The 24525-nt window shown below is 36.9% G+C and overlaps 1 protein-coding gene across 1 annotated transcript in view; it reads left to right on the plus strand.

Moving 5' to 3' along the window:
• DST (dystonin) overlaps positions 1-24525 on the plus strand; it is a 312608-nt gene that overhangs the window by 240832 nt on the left and 47251 nt on the right. The window contains 15 exon segments of the mRNA XM_063330292.1: positions 1875-2036; positions 3141-3311; positions 4580-4746; positions 6413-6572; positions 6823-7149; positions 7328-7412; positions 8537-8778; positions 9841-10047; positions 13781-13900; positions 14075-14182; positions 15947-16165; positions 19126-19329; positions 22170-22401; positions 22753-22979; positions 23682-23804. Of these exon segments, the coding sequence (XP_063186362.1) occupies positions 1875-2036; positions 3141-3311; positions 4580-4746; positions 6413-6572; positions 6823-7149; positions 7328-7412; positions 8537-8778; positions 9841-10047; positions 13781-13900; positions 14075-14182; positions 15947-16165; positions 19126-19329; positions 22170-22401; positions 22753-22979; positions 23682-23804 (2754 nt within the window).

Raw genomic sequence — 24525 nt, forward strand, 5'->3', positions numbered from 1 at the left:
CCGAGCTGCCTTACTCATCAAGGTATAGGCGACAGTATCAGGTCCTTGTGGTTTCCAAAGCAGGCAGATTAAAGGCTCACCGCCTCTTCTGAAAGCCGACTTTTGCATTTGCGTGCCAGAAAGCAGTTCCGACGTTACAGTAGTATTTTACAAGTGCAGGATCTCGCAGCGCTTTGCGAGTGGCGGATGAGGTAAGAGAGTAAGAAGTGAAGCTTTGTAATAAGGAAAGGGTGTTTGTCGGGTCTGTAATTTTTTTCTTCCCACTGGTTGAAATCTGAGATACTTCAAGCTTTGTTGCTAAGTTGTTCTGGTAAACTTTGGCCTCGGCAATAATTGTAATTTATTTTAAGCTTCTCCCTGCAAAGAATGCACGCGTTTTTAAAGGGCAGATTATGGAGATCAGTCCTCTCTGTGGCAGGATGTTGCTTGCAAAAGATGAGGCTTTATGGCACATAAAAGAAGAATTTGTTATTGATTCTGTGTGGAAATATTATTCTGCCTCCTCCCTACCCTACAGTCAAGAAAAACACAAGCTTTTTCCTTTTTCTGGGAGCAGCCAGCTGGTTCCAGTCTCTCAGTTTTCATGTAACCACAGTCTTAGGGGTTTCAGGGTTTTTTTTGTCCATAGGAACAAAATTCTCAGGGGTGCTTATTTTATTTTACCCCTTGTGTTTAGTGTAGTTGCTCTAGCTTCTAGATTGACTTGTCAAGCTGGTGGAAGCGTGCTCAGCCACCTGAGGTCTGCTGCTTTAAAAGCAATCACTTGCCACCCTGTGTTTGGTGCAAAAGGGGAGAGTCACTGGTATGTGCAAAGTGATCCCCGCTTTTCAGGGTGCTGAGAAAGGTTGCTTTGAATGCACTAAGTGTACACCAAAACTGTTACTGAATGCTGCTATAGAAATAGAAGGATTTCGGGTCAAAAGTTGAGCATTCTTTAGCATTGTTTATTCATTGGTTATTTTTCACTGGCCTGTGTAATTAATTCAGGGGCTTCAGGCCATTTTCTGATCTCATTGACACTGGTGTCGTGCAGCCTAATGCAGCTGAATACAAATGGAGATTTACATTGCTGTTGCTAATGGTAATAATCTGGCTCTGAAAAAGCTTACATACCTGGAAGAGTAAAATAAAGCAAACAGAAAACTGCTCAAACTGCTCTTTGGGTATGGTCAAAACCCTGGCAATTTGCAGGAAAATCCCCTTGAATGACAACCCATTCTCCTGGGTGTGGGTGGGGATACTGTTTCAGCGGCATCTGTGGTGCCTCCTCCTCACTTGTTACCATTGTATTCTCCTAAAAACTACCTTAAAATACCTCTTCCTTCACCACTTCTTCAACTTAAAACTTTTGCTTTTGTGCTAATTTGGAAAATAGTGCCCAGCTGTCTCTCTTGGTGTGTGTTTATTTATTTGATGACAATTTGACAATCCTTCTGGGCCATTTTTTTGTAAGATTTTGTAGGTAGATAATTACACAGATAGATGAGTTTCTCCAGTCTTGAATTTTTTCCTCTATTAGAAGTTCTTTCTGTTTGTTTGGTTTTGTTTTGGTTTTTTTCCTTCCAAAAACTTTCCCCCCTACTCTCTCTCTCCCCCTTTCCTTCCTGTCTAAAACTACTCATGGAAGTGTACATCATTTCCTTCTGTGATGTGTTGCATTTATTCTGTTTAGATCGAGTCAATTCTGTTTAGATTTAATAATTTGTTTTTAGGAAGGTGCTGATGAGGAATGGTTTCCTTTCTTCTAGACACCAGGTTTCAGCGATTCTTTTTCTTTTGTTGTTTTTTGTTGCATACTTTTTTGATGCAAATACCAGATGCATTTTATGTTAGAAGATACGATGTTTCATGTGTGTCTTGGATTTCAACTGCAGGTATTCCAGAAAGAAGAAATTGAACCCCTGCAAGCAAAACAACAGGAGGTAAATTGGTTGGGTCAAGGCCTTATTCAAAGTGCTGCTAAAAGTACCAACACAGAAAACCTTGAACACGATCTTGAAGATGTCAACACCCGATGGAAGACTCTTAATAAGAAGGTTATTATTCCGTATACTGTTCTGCTTTTGTTGCATTCTGCTTTTTTGATTATTTGCTTGCTGATGTCTTTCAAAATACAGGAAATGAAATATTTACTAAGAATATGAATTATATTGCTTTACACAATCACGTTGATGGTAATTCTGAGGATAAGATTTATAGCACTAGTAGCCAGAGGTTTTGTCAAACTTTCTATAGGTCTGTCCTGGATTTTTGTTCAGGAAAGACTCCTCTAGGACTATGTGTTCCCTCCTCCTTAAGCAGAACAGGGAAGTTTGATAACCCAATCAAAGAGGTTGGAGTTGTGTCATTCTCATGGGAAAGGTTATTATATTATTGTATTATTATACAAATGTTATTTGTAGACAGCCACTTCCAAGTAGTTCTTCGTTTGCATGTTTTTTCACTCTATTGTATTCATTCACGTACACTGTTGTACCTGTGCAGTGCACAGAGGAGTGGTACAGCCCGGCTTTATGTGACTAGTGGCACATTTCCTTTAAAGCACCTTAAGGATTGTGTTGCTTGAGACATCAGAAGGTACCACTACTTTGGAAAACTGGCTGTAGATGTTTTTCTATTTTAAGAGTCCTCTCCCAGCAGTAGCTGCAGGTGGAAAATGGAAAGGGTGGGAAGTAGAAACGGCGCTCATTTTCCTCCACTTTGTCTTCCTGAAGGATTGGTGCAGCAGAACCACAGACACCTGTGGTTCACCTGTTTGCCGCCTTCTTTACTATGCCTTCTTCCCTTTGAAGGGATTATTGCCCCTTATTAAGAGTTGCTAGTTTGGGTGCCTGGCTCAGTCTTTCTATAAGGAAAATAAAGACTGACTGAAACACAAACTTACTTCATAATACTGTAGCTATACAAAACAGGAGTATCTCTTGTAAGGAACTAGTAGAGCAGTCTGATTTGCTGGGAGTTAACCTCTTCTTTTCATTGGATGTCTGTAGCCCCAAAAGATTAATGCTAAATTGTGCCACAGTGCTTTTATTAATAGCTATGAAAATGTGAGTGTTAGTGATATTGCCAGATGTTCTACAGATTTCAAAGAAATAAAAAGAAAAGGTGAGTACAGTCTGATCTTCTACTTTTTTTTATAGGTTGCCCAGCGTGCTGCACAATTGCAAGAAGCCCTCCTTCACTGTGGGAGATTTCAGGATGCCCTTGAATCTCTGCTTAGCTGGCTTATTGATACAGAAGACCTTGTCGCTAATCAAAAACCACCATCTGCTGAATTCAAAGTTGTGAAGGCCCAAATACAAGAACAGAAAGTAAGTGAAATGCGTTAAGAATCTCTCTCCTTCCACTGGATCAATGAGAATAAATTCACAGTCTTTGGCAAAGCATAAAATCTGTTTAAGTGTATTGTATTATGTTGAAGTGGTCTGAGGTGTTTAAAGCAGCCATCTGTTCGGTACTCAAGAATCTGTCCAGGGTTAGGAGAAGTGCTCGTCTTCTGTGACTTAAGACAAAGAGTGACACTGTGCGATCTGAGCTCTGGTTAGAATTATTAACATAATCCGGAAAGGATCGTTAAAGGTCTATTGGAAAAGAGAAAGCATAAAATCAGTATTTGGTCATTTGGAAAGTAGGAAATAAAAACGAGTACATTTTAATTGTAATAATTCCAAGGTAATATTACAGATTTTAGACTTAAATACTTGGCTCTTGATCCTGATTGTGATCTGATTGTTGTTGGTAATAAGTTGAAATGCTGTTGGGAAATGGCCTGTGCTAATGTAGAGACGCTATCAGTGTTGTCAACTTTTGCATTTTTTCATAATGGTTATAGAAAAATGAACCATAATGTAGCTTATGAAACATACAGTCCATGCGGCTGGACTGTGTGGCCCACTGCCACGCAGAGATTTCATATAAAGTTGTGGTCAATACAGGTTGTCATGTTGGGATATCTGCAGAGGCAAAAAGTTAATGTTACCAAAGGCAACTAGAGAATGGAGGAAGGGAGGATTTTAGACAAAGGTGTGTTTTATTCTTCATGGAAAAGTTCATTTACTGGACTACATCAGTGAACTCAGTTGTTTCTCAAACAAGTGATGAGTCAATTATATAATGGGTTTTATATCTATTTTCCTATCTCTATATACATCATAATTGTCTTTGTGTTGCCGAATCTAGAAGGGCATGCGGCTTTCTCAAAAACGTTCCTATAAAATGCATCGGATACTCTAAATAGCTTGTTTCCCTCAATGGTATTAAATAGAGCTTTTTGTTCTATACGTTCACTCTTTGGGCTGCCACACATCTTTACCCCATAGAAACCAAGGAAGTTGTTTGGGCTTGGCAAAACTCTGCTGTTCATAGCAAAACAATTGAGAAATGAAAATGAGCATGTGGGGGGGTGGTGTGGTGTGTATCTCTTTTTGATTAACATTATTCACACTTCCATCACAATGTAGGCATTGCTTTTTCTTTTTTTGCTTTAACAGGTTTTCAAGAAGTCTAGCTCCTTCTGTTTTTACACTTGTGTTATTCCAATGTTTCTTAATAACCTGGTGCCTGATTACTTTCTCTGTAGCTTCTCCAGAGGTTGCTGGATGACCGCAAGCCTACCGTTGAGGTAATCAAGCGTGAAGGGGAGAAAATTGCAGAGTCAGCAGAACCTGCTGATAGAGTGAAAATCTTGAAACAGTTGAGTTTCCTGGATAGTCGGTGGGATGCATTGCTCACTAAAGCTGAAACAAGGTATTTGAAATTCTTTCATAGATTTGAAAAATGTAGACATAGCATGTGATAGATGATTAGAAGCAGCATGTGGAACTCTATAGTATGAAAGCTTGCAAGTACTATCATTCTTACTATTACATTATATTATTGTCTTGATGTTAATATAGTAGGTGTTGAAAGGGTCGAGGAATGTGTTTTCTGGGTGGGGATTTGAAAAAGGGCAGCCTTCTTCAGAGCAGAGAGAAGAAGAGGGTGCATAAGAGGTGGCCTGAAGAAGGCACAATTGAGAATAAGAAAGGACTTGGAAAGTTGAAGAAAAGGCATTTAAGTGAACAGTGAAGCTTTACAGTGAAGAACAAAAGGATGTGATGGCATCTGGGTGCTTAGAGTAGCATTGAACTCACCTCTGTTGTCTCCTACTCCTTTTCATAGCCTCTTCTTAGTTCCTTTACTCTGAACCTCTTTTGTTAGCTCATACTAATAATATGATTATTTAATTAGTAGAGTCAACCACTAATAGACCATTATTTCCTTCTTTCTTTTTCTTTTTTTTTTTTTATTTTTATTGAAGGAATCTGACTCATTAGCTGGGGTAAATGTTAATGTCATGTTTAATTTAATATTAGTCTCCCAGTCTGGTGATATTTAATTAAAAATCAAATTGCAACTTTTCCAAGCCATGTATTTGCCGCAAAGTTGTCTCCATTTTTCTTTGGCCGGTCTCTAGAAATGAAGAGATTTGAGGATGATTTTTAAAACTATGTGGAGTATTTTCACTGAGTGTTCTGTGGCTAAGTCTCTCAATTCTACCTTGTTTGTAAGCCTTGGGAAGCACATGTAAACATAGCTTTTGTCTGGAATGAGTTCCCCATTTGAAAGACAATATTGTGATGTTTTTCACATAGGGCAAGTCTCTCTGAAAAGTCTACTTGAAGGAAACTTGTTCAGCAGTGGTTGTAGAGGAGACTCTTCCTGTAATCAAGGGGCTTCTCTGAAATGTAATAATCTGAAACAGGAATGTTTTAGATAACTGCTTTTTTATTTTAGAGGTCAAGTCTCTGTGCTTTATTAACGTTGTCTCACTAACTTCATTGAGAGCTATTATTCAGAACAGGAGAGGCAAAAGTAGAGCCAAATAGTTCTGTTCACATCATTGAACAAGTGTTTAAAGATATTTTACGATGCTGAGGAAGCATGACAGTATGTTCTGGTTCAGTAAAGCCTTTGCCTAACTTTAAAACATGTAAAATAGTCAAGGGAATGTAACTTTATGCTTCAAGACAGCTAGAAACTTGACAACTATCCTAATTGGGTATAAAACAATATTTTGTTGAATTGAGTGCTAAATTATTTTTAGCAAAATGTATATGAATAAGGTGATACTCTCTTTATTTACAAAACTTGCATATTAGCTAAAACAGTTTCAAACAGCTTCTGAGATGTTTTTTAAAAAATTATTTGATTTTTACTTGACCTCGGTTTTCATTGAGTATCATAGATATGTTTCTGTTTCACTTGGTGACTGATTCCTACAATAAGACAGAATTCTTTCCTTTTTTTTTTTTTGCAAAGGATTCAGGGGCTTTTTTAAAAAAAACAAACAACCCAAAACAAACAAAAAAACCCAATCTATTTCACACTTACTTCATCACAAAAAATAACCTTTTTCTTCACATGTTAATAGGAACCGTCAGTTGGAAAGCATCTTGGTGGTAGCGCAGCAGTTCCATGAAGCTCTGGAGCCGTTGGTGGAGTGGCTGACCGCCACAGAGAAGAGGCTTGCAAATGCAGAACCTATTGGAACGCAGGCCTCCAAACTGCAGCAGCAAATTTCTCAGCATAAAGTAAGATACAGACCGCACGCTTTCTTTGTGTCATTCTTTTTAGAAGCTTCTGTAAAGTGCCACACAACTGGCAAAGCTGTTGCTGTGTACCTGTGTTTTACCATACTGAAATTTTTTTCTGTAATTTGAGTTTTATATATTTACGTTGGCAATATTTCCTTTTTCGTTCAGTTTTTATTGAGTTCCACTTGCATTTCTTTTATGTTTTTCTGATTTTCTTTTCCATTATTCATTATTTTTTAAAAAATAGGCCCTAGAAGATGATGTCTTAGCTCACAATAAGAGTTTACATCAGGCCATTAGCACTGGTCAGTCCCTAAAGAGTATGAGCTCCAGGGAAGATAAATATATGGTGCAGGAAAAGCTAGATTCTTCACAGGCCCGATACATAGAGATTCAAGAGAAGAGCAACAGCAGGTCTGAACTTCTCCAGCAAGCTTACAGCAATGCTCAGATTTTTGGGGAGGACGAAGTTGAATTGATGAACTGGCTGAATGAGATCCATGATAAACTGAGCAAATTGTCAGTCCAAGATTGCAACCCAGAACTGCTTGAGAAACAGCGCTCTGAACTACTGGTATTTTGATTTCTGTTCATTTATTATTTAATTCATTTTTAATTTTTATTTATCTTCCCATGCTTTATTTATTTTTCATTAATTTATTCTGTTTAAAATTATGATATGTTTATTCCAAGTAAAAATAATATAATCTGTTGTGTCTGTGCTACCACAAACAGCCTTTTTTTTCTCTTAGGATCTTCAGGAAGAGATTCTTCTTAGAAAACAAAATGTTGATTTGGCTATACAAAATGGCTTAGAGCTTCTTAAGCAAACAACAGGTTAGAGCTTTTTTTCTTGTACTTTTAAGTGCTTATGAGAAAATTGAAGTGGAACTTGTCAATGTTAACCCATATTTGCTGGTTAAAGCAGTCGTAGTTGTTTATTTTAATAAAGGTTTGAGGTCAAGGTTCAGGCAGGTCATGTATTTGGGCCAATCTCACTATTCACGTAAGTGAGCAAAAGTCCTTTTTTTGCCTGCAGAGAATTTGGCCCTTGAATCCTTTAATATTTTTAGTGGAAAATTATTTTAGTGAACCCGCATTCCATTCCTAATAGCAAGTTATGGACATTACTCATAATGGAGGGCTGTTTGGCAGTAGACGCGGTCAATTCCCTGCAGACATCCACAGATGAACGAGATATTAAACTACCTTTTACTGCAAGAGGAAAGCTTCATCCATTGGAGCTAATACTGTGGGAAAAGTTGCGTTCCAGTTGTACACAACATGTCTGTTCTGTAGATCAACATCTGTCCAGATTTTCCAGTAATTCTAAAGTTCTTGAACTCTTTAAGACACACATGTGGTTGGGGGTGGGGGGTGTCCTTCTCTGTTCCAGTCTTAGACATTATGCATAGTCTATAATGAAATCTGAATATACACTAATAATTTCAGTAGGTTGTTTTTATTTTAGCCTTTTGAGTTGTGTTTCAAATGGATAGTAATGAGGGTGTACAGAGATGTCAAATATTACTGTAACTGAAAATCTAGGTAGTATTTTGTTGATTTTTTTTTTCTTCACATTTTCAATGACCCTTTTATAATCTTTTTTTTTTTTTTTGACCTTTATAAGAAGTGTTGTGAATTTAAGGGTGGATTTTTTTTAAAGAACATTCGTGTTAAATATTGAATCTAAGTCCTTACTTCCTAATAGTTTAGTTTAGTAAAGCAGAAGAAAAGACAGAAGGACAGATCCTGAGCTCAGGTAAACTTCGTAGCTCTGTGAACTTTAGTGACGGTAGGATAATTTACAGCAGTTGAGGATTGACCTTGTCATCTTGTTTGGGTTATTTTATAATTTAAATACTGGGGTTTCTGCAGTAGGTGGAGTTTGGGATTTGGGTGGGTTTTTTTGCTTTTAAATATCTGTGATCACAGGAAATAACATCCCTCTGGTGTTTTAGGTGATGAAGTTGTAATAATTCAAGATAAATTGGAAGGCATTAAAGCAAGATACAAAGACATTACGAAATTGAGTTCTGATGTATCCAAGACCTTAGAGCAGGCTCTGCAGCTTGCAGGTCAGCTGCACTCAACTCACGAGGAACTCTGCAAATGGCTTGACGAAGTGGAGGTGGAGTTAGACTCATATGAAACTCAAATACCAAAGGGTGAAGAATTAAGCCAAGTACAAGAAAGACAAAAAGTAGGTTTTAGAATCTGTGAATTATTTATTGCTGTATGATTCAGCTCGGTTTTGTGTTAACTCATGTTTGGCATGAAGTTGTTTCGTGAATAACTAATTTTGGCATCAGATCACTTGACTAAATGTAACAGTAGTTAAGAATCAAACTCACTTTCCAGAGTCATCTGTTATAATCACTTACAAAATTGGGCTGAGGTTTATTTTTAGCGCAAGAGAAGCACAACATTTCCTTTTTATTCAAGCAGCTACCTAATCCTGGGAAAGCTCTTAAATTGTCAAACAAAGTTATTTTGGTTCTTTAGGTGTGACATGGATAAAATCCTGTGAAGTAGAAAAAGAGTCAGCATTTAAAACATATACTGCTAATCTTGCTTAACAATATTTATTTCGAAAGAAAAATTGGAGTGTAAACTGGATGGTGTGGACAACATTGAGGGGGGGAAGCTAAAAAAAAAATCTTTTCATTAAATTTCTTTTATATATATATATATACACACACACACACATATATATATATATATATAAATAAATAAAGAGAAATAAAACAGCGGTGGGGGTTTCTATACAGGTAAAAACTTATTCCTGAAAAACTTATTCCATCATTGTGTGATGATTTGATTGGAATTTAATCCAGTCATTGCTCATTTAAGAAATCACGTGAATTCATCATATTTTGCTTTATTGCATGCCTGATTTCACTTGCTGGTGATTTAGTTCCTTATGGAGTCACAGGTTGCGAAGAGTATCCATTATTTTTATTTTCTTCATTAAGTACTAACAATTCTTACAAAATTACAAAGAATTTCAGACTGTCATACTGACTGGAGAAATATATTTAAGATATATTCTGTAGACAATTCTCTCCAAGAATCACCTGCTTCTCTGCCAAACAGCTTGCAGTATCAAAAAGCGAAATTGAGCTGAAAATAAGTGTGCTTTGGGTTATGTGGAAAACATTGCAGTTCTTGACTCATAGAGTGGTTGAAAGAATAAGAAAACATGTGCAAGCTGCGTGTGCTTAGCTCGCATGCTCGCATGTTTACTTTAAATGGCCTTTTCCAGGAGCTGAAAAAAGAAGCAAAGAACAACAAGGGCTTACTGGACACTCTGAATGAAGTTGGCAGTGCCTTCCTGGAGCTGGTGCCGTGGAGGGCCAGAGAGGGGCTTGACAAGATGATAACAGAGGACAATGAACGTTACAGATCAGTGAGTGACAGGATCTCTCAGAATGTGGATGAGATTGATGCCGCCATCCTGAGATCCCAGCAGGTACTGAAAACTGTTCTTTGGGCAAGTCTCTGGCCATGTGTACCTGAACAAAAGATGTTCTTTAATAATGTTGCCAAAAGCTTGTTGTGCTTGAGCAGCAAAAGGCCTGTTTGAATGAAATGGGACTCCACTTTTAAGATATGAATGCCAGAACTCAGCTAATCTATACACTTGTAGTTGCCTACCTTTTTCTTGACACAAACATCAGTCTTGTAGGTAAAATTGCTGTAACTATCCTGTGGCTCCTTAAGTGGGAATTTGCTTAAGTAAGAACTGAATGGCCCATGTTCCTTTGTAGATCATGTTGTGTTAAGTAACATTGAGATCCCCAGCTAATTTTACTGGATGTGACACTGAAATCACGAGGGTTGCCACACCTTTTAGCATCAGCTGATTATCTAGCTCCTCTGTACTTTCCACAATTAAAAGCTGGATCATCTTGTTCAAGCTGTAGTGGAGGATTTAAATAACAATTGCTTTTATTCACATCCACCATGCTTTTCTGCTTGGTTCTTTAGTTATTTAATATGTGGAGGTTTCTATATGTGCACAGAGGTATATATGTGGGTACACTTTGAGAACTGGCACTCTAGTTTGATCGCTAAATAGTCCCATATTTAAGCTTGCTCATAAATGCGTCGTAGAAACACAATTTTCCAGTGTCTGCCTACAGTTCAGGCCTAAAAATATTGGTGGACAAATACTGTTTCTGCTAATAGTTCCCGTAAACAGTTGTAACAGCACAAGGAGAAAGCATGTGTGGTATTTTCAAAGTTTGCTGAAAGCCAACTAAAAGAGGCTGGTGGTAACTGAGATCTCCTTGTAACTGAGGTTAAAAATAACTTCATGTTTCTTGTTAAGGGATTTGCTGTGAATATTATTGTGTTAACCAAATCTTAAAAAATGAAGAGTGATTTTTATTTTTTTTTAATGAGTGATAAGGTGAGACAGGAGAGTATATGTTGGCTCTCCTTCAACTTTTCTGAATTCTGTGAGTATGTTGCCATCCCCTAGCACAAGTTCAGCAGATTTGGGTCCAGGCATGAAAGGTCCAGAGCTGCTGCTCCACTAGCTAATCTTATGAGTGTGCATTGCACCTTAGTCCTCCTTACCCCTAACCTCCCCTTCAGCCCAACTCACATCACCACAATATACTTCTATACACTATATCCTATGATAAATATCAAGTGGCTTAACACACTTCCAGTGAAGGATAAGCTATTTTCCATTTAGCTCGCCGAAAGACCAAGCGAAATAAAAAATATTTTTGGAGAAGCTAGTGCTCTGTGAGCTTACCCTATGGCAACTCGTTCAAGTGCCTGTACTATTAAAAAGTTTTGGCTGGAGGAAAAAGCCACTGAGAACATGAGGGTTCAATGGGAGTAGTGTGGGTTTTGTGCTACATATTAATGGGCCAAGGTGAGAAATTTATTAAGCAATATGAAGGGGTAAGCATATTGTTTCATGTTGTGACTGGAAGCTGGAAGGCTTAATAGACTAGTGCAGTGTCCTGGTTTTAAACTACCTGGGCAAAATGCTCACAGATGGATAGAATTACCCTAGAGATAAATTTAGCTACACGTTTTAACCTTCATTTCTCAATACTGAAGGTACTGGTTGGTGTCTTACCCTCGTGAAGGAGTGCTACGAAGAAACAGAAGGTCATATTCTACTTTGGGTGTACTTATTGTTCTTCACTCTAAAGCAGCCCTAGAGAGTGCTTTAGAAGGCATTCTCAGAGCAAGTCACAATGTCATCGTATTTAGAAGTCAGTCATTCCTGGTTAGAAGAAAAAGTACCACAATGAACTACGCTTGGTTAAACTGGGTGGGGATGAAATAGATGATTTTATAGTGACTCAAGTGAAGTTCAGGGCTCATAAATAACTGTCATGCATAATGGTAAGAAATCACTTCAAATTTTGGATGCAGAGTGTACTGATTTTGTGCTTTTTATTCCTTAATGTTATAGTTGAACATCACAAATTGGAAATCCTATACCTTCAGCAAATGGACTTTAGAGTCCCTGGTCTTCCTTGATGCTATGTGACCTAGAAGTTTCACTGCTGTGCCTTGATTTTTGTTATTTCCATCAAATATTTGCTCAATGTTATTTTATATATTCATGGGTATTTGGTATCAGGAAGTCCCACTGAAGGTAATTTGTACCTCTAACACATTTGAAATCGCCGTCTTCATTTCCTTCATTTGGATCATAAATAGATGGGCTTCTGAAGAGCTTGGTTGTGAGCTGCAGTTGTTGAAGCCAGGATTAAACCACCACCGGTGCATGTGCTTAGTGCTAATGCTTACAGTACTGACTGTTTTTGGAACATACCTTTCTATTAGGAAGTCACAATATTTAGGACAAAACTTACTTTCTGTTACCTCTATGAGAAATGACATATAGTGAAAAAGAATGTTTGTGCTCTCTTTCATGTAACAAATGGATTATAAAGGCTGAAAAAGATTGACTCATAAAGAATGAAATCGCAGAACTACTTCTTTTGGGTTTGTGTGACTCATGATTAACCACTAAGACAAGACTGATTTAGTGGCTAAAGCGAACTCCAGCTACCTTACATGGTCTACAGCCACAAAGGCACAGACCAGCAGATTGAAAAGACAAGAGGGACAGAGAGAGACTTCTGAGGAAAGTGGGGGTATTAACAATACAAGTCGCAGGTTCTAACCTAAAACATCCTGACAAACTTTCACAATAACTCGGAGTCATATTCTTCGTGTTCAGTTAAATGTAGTGGGGGTCAGAGTTTAAATAAATAAGTAAATAAATTAGTTCTTAGTAGTTTCTACAATGACTGTTTTGTATGTCTGATCATCCCATGCAATATTTCTGTATGGCTTAAGCTCAGAGCTGCCCCCATTGAGTACTGCAACACATGTGTGCTAAGATACATGCCTATAAACTTGAGCTGAAGAGAGAATGTGTGATTTATTTTTTTTTTTTTAAATTTGGTCTTACTTTTCCAAAGAGTTAGGTCCCCGTGTATTTCTTTGCAGGATCTCATGCTCTCCTTTGCAAATTAGTAAGAAACAGATCCTTTAAATCCTCTCATTACTTTAGTGCTTTGAGGTAATTTCTGAAACATTTAAGTGTTGACTAAAGCTAGTCAAAAGTTAATCTTTTAGTAGAAGGACTGGCTGTACCCAAATGCCCCAAAGAATTTTCTCATTTAATCTAGTTTTGGATTTAATCCTGTCCTCTCTGAATTCAGTGAGGTTTTTCCACTGACTTAGTTGAATTGTGATTGTTTTGCCTTTATCATTTAATACCAAAGCAGCTTCTAAGATTAAAAGGATAACATCAAACAACTATTTCTTAGGGTAATTGCAACAGTAGCAGTAGTAATTAACATAGAGATGGAAAAGACACGTGAAAGTAGAATAAAATGGAAATAAACAGTCTAGTTAAAATTCTGACATTATAACCCTTTTTATTTTCTTATGCCTGTTAGAGAGCTGTAGGCTTTGGAAAAAGTATTTGCTTCTGTTGCTTTGTCACGCTTATGAATTAACCTGCTTGTATTACAATCCCTGAGAATCATTTTGGGCTTTGTATTTCATTTATATAAAAACCTCATATGGAAAGTGAGCCGCTATCATTCTAACAATTCAAAAGTATCTTTTTTTAATCTTCTTTAAAATTTTTGAAATGGTCATTCTAATTTCATGTCTATAGAACTGCTGAACTAATTCACATCTCCCTCATTTAGTTTGATCAAGCAGCTGATGCTGAGTTTGCCTGGATTGCAGAAACAGAAAAGAAACTGATGTCTCTGGGTGATATTAGGCTTGAGCAAGACCAGACCACGGCTCAGCTACAAGTTCAAAAGGTAAAAGAAATGCATTTCCAACTGTCATGTTAATTATTGGCCGGCACACTCTCCATCTAGAAAATGTACTGGCATGATTTAATTTTCAGTCCATCATAATGCACTTCAAAAATAGTTTTTACTCCATGTAGTCTTATTATTTTTTTTTCTGACCAATTTGTATTGTGTTTCAAGGCTTTTACCATGGAGATTTTGAGGCACAAAGATACGATAGATGAACTTGTTAAATCGGGGGATAGGATCATGAACACGTGCACCGAAGAAGAGAAACAGACCATGAAGGTAAAGTTCCTTAAATTGCAGCTAGAGCAGTAGTATGCAAAAAATATATAAGTAGAAGGATTCATATAGTGTTTTTTTTTTTAAATACTAATGAAAAAGCATTAATTACAGCCACTTCTAGTCTGAGCATTGTAGTACTAGAAGAAATGCTGTTGTGTATCACTCTCCTTCCTTCAGGATGTTCAAAGAGCAAACCCTGTGTACTTGCTTCATAGCCTGATACTAATTTGTAGCCCCGTTTATCATTTTCGTCCATGGTAAATAGTATTTTAGCCAATGGACTATTGAGTGAATAGGTATTAGTCATCTGGGGTGGTGTGTGTGGAATCTGGCTGTTTATCTTCCCCAGTTCTCTTGGGTCAGTGACGGTCTGGGCGTGTGTATTTCTGTGCCGGATTCAATGGCTGTGCACCTCAGGGTGAATCTTTACTTTCATTTCCGACGATTTCAGCATAGGCCTTACTTGCCAAGGTTTTTCCATCCTGTCGACTAGCACAGCTCATGAAAGGCATTCTTATGCCTTTGTCTATTACACGCACACAGGGAGCCTGAGGTATGGGCTATATATACGTACAGACAGATTTTTCGTGTAGGCATTTAAGAATGGACTAGTTGTGGGGTTGGGGGTTTTTTTTGCTAAATTACAGTAAGGCTGGATTTTTTGTGTAAATTTAGTCCTTCCAATAACCACCCTCCTTGAACAATACTTCACTAATTATGCTCTGCTGCAGGATCTCTGAATAAATTTGATTTGCTCTTAAGTTAATTTAAAATAGATGAGATGTTCTGTCTATGAAACTGTAGTCATAAGGGAGAGCAGTTTTATGTGAGTCTCTACTAAATACTTGTTTTTGTCAAAAATACTGTATATCTGTGTGTTAGGCTATGTTTTGTCCTTTGGATAGCATCTCTATACTTAATTTACATGCAAGACATAACAAATTAAAGGATAGCTTGTTCCGCCAAAAAAGATCCTTTACTTCACATTCAGTGGCTTGCTTATATGTCTAGTTTTTCCAAGGCTAGCATTTATGTGCATTGTCACATATAATATTTCATAAAAATGGTAACTTGGGCAGCCTTCCACAAGAAAAATGTATAGCTAGTTGATACTTTCTTTTATTATCACATGTGCAAATACGGTAGATTTGTAATGTTTAAAACTTGTATTTCTATCATTTTATGAATGGTAATGCATTTTCATTAATTAATGTATGCTAACCTGGAAAATAATGTTTTGTGGTTTCTGTTGCAAGGTTGTAAGCTGCAAGCACAACAGTGTACTCTGTTCTCTTCCCAGATTTAAAAAAAAAAAACCAAGCACCAAAAAACAGATTTTCATGTATGGTTCATGGTGCTTTGATTCAGAAATGCTGTGGAAAATGTAATTTCTGCCAAGTATCACTGAAGATAAGCGTCTTCAGTAAGGAAGTGGGGCTAAGATCTGCAGTCGAATCATTTGCAGCTTGACTGGAAGCCCTATGAATAAAGTGTTATTTGTAAATATCAATATCATTAAATATGTTCTAATTACTTTGAAAGTACTCTGCCAAATTCTGATCTCCCGCAATATTAATTCTGTCCACCTTAAACACTGATACTGTAAAACTTTATCAAAACTAAAATTTGGGTCACTGGGGTTTGATGCTATAATTATCAAAGGTTGTTTAGAAATAGATTATATATATATAAAAATAATTGAAATTTGTAGGTAATAGACGTGGAAAAACATACATTGCTATTTTTTGTTATATTATTTTACAGAAAAAAATGAAAAGCCTCTTGGAGAAATATGATGCAGTCTGTCAAATGAACTCTGAGAGAAACCTCCAGCTGGAACGGGCTCAGTCCCTGGTTAACCAGTTCTGGGAGACTTATGAAGAGCTTTGGCCATGGTTAACTGAAACAGAAATGATCATCTCTCAGCTTCCTGCACCAGCCCTTGAATACGAAACTTTAAAGCAACAACAAGAAGAGCATAGGGTAAGCATTTTGCCAGTTTTGAAAAACAAAGTGTCAAAAGCAAGTAGTATTCTGCCTAGAACTGTGGAGTGCTCTGCTAAATGCTGAAAACCCAGACACATATAGTTCTGTTGAAAAAAGAATTATTTAAAATAATAATACAAAATAAGTCCATCATGCCTCTGCTGTTTTTCCAAACTGTGCATGCAAACAAGATTCTCTGAGGAAGGCAGCAAACATTTCATAAGCATAGAAGAGGGCTAAGGGGGAAAAAAATGCCATTGTAGCAAGAGAACTGAGCACAAATAAAGTTAATTTTTAAGAAGTGTATTTAAAAGTACACATTAATGTCAGTATTAGAACAAATCAAAACCCATAAACAGAAAGAACAGACCTGCGACCTCGTAGCAAGAAACAAAAGAAGGTAAAACATGACTAAAAAATTTGTCTTTTGTTTTGTTGTTATCATTGGAACTAAACCTAGCTGAGCCAGGAAGATGGACAATTAGAGGGCCAAGAATTGATTGCTTGGGTTCCAGCCAATCCCATAATTTTTTTTCATGTCAAGTATGTTTGTTAGGTAATAATTAAAAGAAACAATTGTTTACCATAACATCACAAAAAAGAGGCAACAGTGTTGTAGGCTGACCACCATATGGCCTTTCTTACATGGAGGAATAATCAGCTGGAATAAAAATTAGTACGTGTCATATGTGGCTACGAGTATCACGTGAAATCAGATGCATCCCACCGAGGTTAAAAGCCTGCATATTTTGACACATGCAAAACCCATATGGCTACTGGACATACCTGTCTCTCCCTACTGAGCATAGAGTAACTAGGTTTTGGGTTTTTTTAGCTACCTCAATTAAGCGACTCAAGTTAGATAGGATGAACCCTGGCTTCAAAGTCTTGTTTACTCTGAGACCAGTTAATGAAGATATGCCACTATTATGTACTGGTAAACACTGGGTTCACTCATTTGTCTTCCTATTATGTCCACAATGAACAAACATGCTCTATTAAGACTAGCTATATAACATGAGCTTTACAAACTATCTTGATTAGTCACTGTGAACCAAATCATGCTTGCTTTACTCACAGGATTGTTCCCCATCTACTTTAATCATTCTGCTTGCATGAGAGGCCCTTCAGATGAGCTTCTATTTTTGCATTTTCCCTGGGCTATGCCATTAGCTGAGATTTGTTTGTTAAGTAGAAGATTAATGTCAGGCAATTTTAACATGTAATCTGATCTGGAATACTTGTTTACTGGAATTGTTTACCCAATAGTAGATCATGGAAAAGATCAAATAATTTATTGTTCTATTAAAAAAAAAAAAGTTTCTGAATGTGAATTGAAAACCGTTTTCTATATTCACTTACATTTCTGTTCTGATGTATTTACTGATGACTGTCTTTATTCCAAGTCATGGAATTCATAGAGTTGATTCTGTGTGAGTAGCACGCAGTCAGTTTGGTTTGAACTGAGCTGTGGGCAGAGCACTAGCATAAGGTTTGGACCCAGAAACGTGCACTCTTGTTGGCCTGGTGTCAAATCATCTATTTGTGCACAAAAATAAACCACACAAAATTATTTTCTAAAATATTTCAGACTGTTCTTAGTTTCACCTTTTCCTCTTTGCTGCTAATCAACATTATTTTTCTTGTTACAAGGTATACAAAGAGTTACATTCTCAGTAAGAGCTAGAGTCAGGGGGATTTGTGTTTTCATTCCTATTTTGTCATCAGAGGACTGTTGAGCGTCATGGTCACTGTCTTTTCAGTCTTCTCAACCTCTCCTTGTCTGGGGAGGAGCAAGTAAGCAAGCCAGTATCAGGATGTCTTTTTAAGGGAAGGACCTTAGTTGAAGAGAAGAGGATTTATTTACACTAAGACTGATATAGGCCCTTTTCTGTGTCTTCATTAATTTAAACAAACTTTGAGCTGAGTGGAACAGGGCATGTGCCTCTCATGTTCCTGCACAGGGACTATAGGGTAGAAATGCGCGGAGTTCACAGCACCAGGAGGGACAGTGCCTCACAAGACAGTGGGATTTTCCTGAAAAGGGAGGAATGAGCTGAGAAAATGAATAAAAGTGGAGGGATGGATCAGGCTACTCCCACAAAAAACCTTTCCCTTTTGTCAGATCTATGGGTGCAAGTAAACAAAACCAAAATCCTTAGGGAAGTTGGAAGACACCTTGTGACCTTTCACTTCCACAAGTTTTACGCACCGTTTTGACTTACTTAGGGCGTGGATGATGAGAGGGAGTAGACAGCTGAGATCAAATTTAATTTACTTATTAATTACTTGCTAAACTTTGTGTCAATTAAGAAATAGCGCTGTTGTGAAGACAGAGGGGTCTTGTCCAGAGAGGAGACTGCTAAACTAGGTTGATGGTCTCTACTAATCGGTCTTCCTTGTCCTTTTGTCCTTTACACTGATTTCTTTGACTCTTCCTTGTGCTACTTCCCTCTTCTTAAAGCAAGGATAATTTGGATTAATATTCTTGCAATGCCAGTACCTCTTTCTGTGATGTTCTTCAATGGAAGGGTTTGAGGCAAGTGACAAATACCAACATGAAAAGTATATATACAGTGGTGTTATGCACATGTCTGGAATATTGTTGACATTTCTGTCATTATAGGTACTAAATACGGGGAGTGTCTGTTGCCAAGATCATATGCATAGTTAGCATCTTATGTTTTGCCTGTAATCATATGTCCTACAAGAGTATTGCATGGACCTTTCCAGTGTGTCTCTAATTGTGATGTTTAATGCCTGGATAGCTCTCCTTTGGAATGGGAGCCATCACTGGCAGAGCAATCACTAACTTTATTTGATATTATTTGCACTTTACATTAGGATGAAGGGTATTTGTTTGGAATTTCTTGCCAGCTGGATGTGTTAGAAGTGTGGACAGCTGTAATGTGGTGGTGCAAGCATAAGAAACTGATAAGTTGTTTCGTTTGTTATAGCAACTGCGTGAGCTGATCGCTGAGCACAAGCCTCATATAGATAAGATGAACAAAACTGGGCCTCAGTTGCTGGAGCTGAGCCCAGGAGAAGGTTTTTCTATCCAAGAGAAATATGTGGCAGCTGACACCCTTTACAGTAAAATTAAGGAAGATGTCAAAAAGCGAGCACTGGTACTGGATGAAGCCATTTCTCAATGTACCCAGGTATCAATTTAAGTTTAATCGGATTCATTCAAATGGAAAGATACACAGACATTGTCATCTTGCATGTATATATCAAGACTAAACTTCTGTTTTATCTGTATTTTTCAACCTAATGGCCTGTGAATGTTCATATCGCTGCTTATGGCCTTGATTTTTCTATTTCTTGAGGGTTTATAATTTTATATATTAGTAAGTATTAAGACTACTGCAGTTGAAAAATGGTATTGCTTCTTAATTTTGAAGTAAAAAAAGGAACATTTGGTCTAAAAATGTGGGATTTTATTTTCACTTTATTCTGTTGTCTCTTGCTGGTCTGTTACCAGCTGATGCTTCCTTTGCATATGGATGTCACTGTTGATCAGTTAATTTCAATACAGTCATACCTTGAACTTGGCAGCTTTAGTTACAGTCCGTTACCAATGGAACTAGAGGGTAGTTTGGTAGCGGTAGCGTTTGGTCTTTATTGCAGACCCACAAGACCCACAAGAACTTAACGTAACATGTGCTTGAACTGTTACGTAAAAATAATGCGAACAAAATTAGACTTCACAAAATGTCATCATGAGCATAGAATTCGGATCAAGTCTGTAAAAGCTGCGCATCTTGGATTCATCAGCCTATGCAGTGAACCTCGATAGAGTATGCTAGGTATCACATTTTGGAAACTTTAAAATATTGAGTTAATTGTCATTAAACGCAAACTGAAATTCTTTTACTCAACCCCAAATTCAGAAAAGAACTCAGTAACTGTACGTGAACCCATACAAAAACCTGAATAAAAATATTTTGTTCTGTACTGCGCCTTTTATAGGAAGTTACCCCTTCTCTCTGGAGAGAGGGGTTCACTGGAAATTAAGTGCTATATTCTGCTCAGGTCTAAAATACTAAATAAAGAAATACATCTTAAAGTTCTCATCAAGTCTACATTCTAAATAATTTTTGTGATAGGTCATTGTACTTCATGTGATATTCCTAGCTCCTGCAGACTGAGTTTAAGAAGCTCAGGGAAAAAAGTGACATATTATCCTGCTTTTGAACTTGGTATACACATTATGTTATACTTTAGTCATTCTAAACAACTTCCTTATTCACACCTCTGAAAGATGCCTGATTATTTAGATTCACTGTTTTTGTTTATCGTAAATGCTCATGGAGCTGCACATTTGAAAATCAAGATATTTACTTAGCATTTGAGTCCCTGCTTTGTATGTGGTAGACATTAACGTGTTGTACTGGCTAAGTACAGAAAGCAAGAATAAAAATGCATTCTTTGGTAACAGCTAGAGTATAATCAGATGTTGAGAAAATGCTTAATTATTTATGCAATACTTTAAGGTTCATTTTCTGTACGTTAATGTATATGCAGATGTCAAAGCAAAACATTGTAACGCCCAGAATATAATTTTATATAATCTCTTTTTTTTTATCAAGATACATAAATATATATTATTAGGGCTCTGCACTATGATGGTTTATGTCAGCGTTTGTCTAGACAGTCCTGGAAGAATAATTATTTAACTCTTCAGGTTTTAAATTATATGAAATTGCATTACGTATCAAAGGCACCACATAACCTATGGAGCCAGAATGAGAGGTTGTAATGACTTGCATTTTCTTCCTTTTAAGTTCTAAAACACCTTGTCTCATTCATTGAAGTACAAGTACAAGGAAACCCACTGAATGTACCAACAATTTTAAAATTTAATATATATATATCCTAAAATTAGACCTGAATGTTGCCAATTTAATTTCCGTCTTTACCACTTCTGTAAGGTTTTGTTGCTGCAATCACTTTTTCAGAAGTCCTGAACGTGGGAAGGCTACTTATCTTCCATAACACATTTTGCTGGCTTGTATGATATTTGCACTTCTAACAAAAACACTGAGTCCATAACATTAGTCACAGTGTCTGATTTGAAGTGGGTTGTATGGTGGGAAAAAGTAATTACATTTGTATTGCCTGTATTCCTTTGAATAGAAAGGATGTAGCTATTTGTTCACATAAGGTAATCTTGTTTTGCTGTGCTCTTTCTAGCACCTTTCCCAAGTGTAGTCGAGTGCTTTTTGTAGATCCTGGAGGGATCGTTAAATGCACCCACAATTTACTAATTTCTGTAATTTGAAAGGGGCAAAGTGGTGAGATATTTTTAGGAGTCTCTAGGGATCCAAAAGCATATAGTAAAGGCTCTTTGGACCTATACCAAAAGGTGAGCCATGTTACATAGCTGTAATTGAGTTTCTGGGCACCTACCTGGGCTCAGTCAAATGTGGGTCAACACACGCTGTTGTGTGCTTTTAGTTGCAGAAAGTAACGTTCCTTTACTGCAGTAACAAGCATCAGCTGGGCACTAACAAACATCTTTTTGAATGACCGTACATATTGAATCTTAATCAGTGGTTATATGCCAGTATGTTGGTCCTGATATGAAAAAGTATGCATTTACTACTAAGGTAAACAGCTTTCTAAAATGATGAAATCAGAAAGTCATGGCTCTCCAAAATAAGGTACAAACTACTGTATGAATTACACAGGACTAAATGCAAGTAGATTCTGCTATATGTATGGAATGTCTCAGGACTGAAACCAGACTTCATAGTAAAATTCTTAAATCTAAGAGGAAGTAGCATTTTGCAAGGTCATTTTTGTAATTTAGATATTGAAAGAGGGGAAGAACCACGAAGGGCAGTATTGCAAGTGGCACATACATATGTTGGCTAGAGATGTTAAATATGTTAATTTTAAATTACCTTTTTCCAAGAGAATTTCAAATGCCATTTTTCAGTTGTTTTTTTTTTCTAATTTCTCCGCCACTTCTTTCTGTCCTTTACCACCCTACCAGTTTCATGACAAGATAGATCCGACTCTTGAGAGTCTGAAACGCATAGCTGAACGTCTGAGGCAGCCACCTTCAATCTCAGCAGAGGTTGAGAAGATTAAAGAGCAAATCAGTGAAAATAAGAACGTGTCGGTGGATCTGGAAAAACTTCAGCCGGTGTATGAGACGCTTAAACAGAGAGGGAAGGAAATGATTGCTCGCTCAGAAGGAGCCGATAAGGATATATCTGCTAAAGGTAAGAGATCAAGGGAAGTTTCATGTAGTGTAAATGCAGCAAGCTGCAGCATATAAAAATCTTCATTTCTGATGACCACTAAACTGGGGATTGTGTTCTCCTGGAGAAGCTGGAGAAGATTTATAAAAGTAAAGTATTTGTTTAAAATAATTCATTGTGGATATGACCTTTGTTTTATTTTTTAAGGTTATGTTGGTTGTTTCCACTTAAGATTATAAGGAGTCCTGTAAAGAAACAATTTTACAGTCTGAATTTTAAAACATACCCATATGTTTCTGCTGTAGAACTGTAGAGAGATTTATGGCCAAGAATTGTTTGCCAAGGTAGTAATCTAGTTCCTCTGTTGTTTAGCTGTTCAAGATAAACTAGACCAAATGGTCCTCATTTGGGAAGACATCCAGACCTTGACTGAGGAGAGGGAGGCCAAATTGTTGGATGTAATGGAACTAGCTGCAAAGTTCTGGTATGATCATGTGGCTCTTGTAGCTACTATTAAAGATACTCAGGAGCTCGTTGGAGAACTGGAGGGACCTGGAGTTGACCCATCTGTAGTCAAGCAACAGCAAGAAGATGCTGAGGTCAGTAGAAAGTATTTTGTTGACTTAAAGTTTATTTACAGTATGCGGAGAAAAGACAGAATTACTATGAAATACCACAGGAGGATATTTTTTTTAGAGACCAAGAGGGATAATTGTGGAGAAATATACTATAATGATATCTCAAGAGTCTGTGGTAAATAACATGTATCAGTTCTTAATTGCAATGAGCATGCAACATGTGCCTGTCATTATATTTGCATATCTGTTTATAAACTTGTATATAATAAGCACGTCACTGAGACTTTTAAAAGCTATACATGCTTTAGATTCCCTGAGTAATACGTAACATCTAAATGAAAGGTGTACGCATGTATCATGCTCTACATATTATGCTCTAAGCCTGTAATTATTTATGCTGATAGTTAAAGATTTGAAGGTTGAATGATAACCTCTAAAAAAGAAAACACTCTGATTAAAGAAATCTAATTGAAAACTTCCTGTTTATTTTTTTTCATCTCATGCAAAATGACATCATAAACCATTGTTGTAATTTAGACTGATGTCAGTTGATTTCACTCTGACGCTGCAAAAGGGATGCTTGTATTTTAAGCATCAGATGGTAAGTCCAAGTGACTTTAAAGAAACCAAAGGCCGAATCCTGCCATGTCCTATCTTGAAAACAAGCTGTACATAGTTTATTAAATTTAGTATGAGCAGCATTGAATTTTTTTCTCTTTGTAGGCTGTTAAAGAAGAAATTGATGGACTACAAGAGGAACTAGAAACAGTTCTGAGCCTTGGCTCGGAACTTAGAGCTGCTTGTGGAGAGCCTGACAAGCCTATTGTCAACAAGAGTATAGATGAGGTATGGGAAATTCAGATGCTTAAATCTGTTACGTTAGGTGCTTGTTCAACTGAAATTGGTATATCCTCCCTGCCCCCAGCAAATTTTGAAAATAAAAATTTTGTGGCAAATGTAAGATACCTCTGAAGCTTTTATGATAAAGTAAGGTTTGCTTTTCAAGTAAATGGATCTTGGCTCATATTAGTTTAGAATGTACAGACAATTTTATTTTATTGATTTATGGGTTGAAAGTTTTGTAAAAGACAGAAAGGTTTTTTGTAAAAATAATCACTGATTAATGCAATAGATGGCTACTTTTTGCAACAGTAATGCTAGAATAAATTTGAACTGTATCTGGTTTATGCCAAGTGCAACATCTTAACTGAGACAATCCTGTTTGGATGACTACAGAGTACTTACAATTTCTCCAATGTTCATCAATGTATGCTTTCTTTTAAGCTACCTTTTTTATAATGATGCAATTCCACATTATTTAATAATATTGTTTCTCATATTAAGTGTAATCCATATGTTAATAAAAATATTCATTAATCAGTACTGAATTTTACAGCTTTTGTAATCCAGAACCTCAAGTGTATTCTGAAGGAAAGTAACTATGCAGTGATAAGGAGAACAAGAGTTTTAACATGGAATTAATATGAACTATTCATGCTTAGTTTATTGGTGTTATTGATGAGTGAATAATTAGTGAATGCACATTATACGGCAGTAAAATTCTTTT

The sequence above is a fragment of the Chroicocephalus ridibundus genome, chromosome 3, assembly GCF_963924245.1.
Source record: "Chroicocephalus ridibundus chromosome 3, bChrRid1.1, whole genome shotgun sequence".
Lineage (NCBI taxonomy): Eukaryota > Metazoa > Chordata > Aves > Charadriiformes > Laridae > Chroicocephalus > Chroicocephalus ridibundus.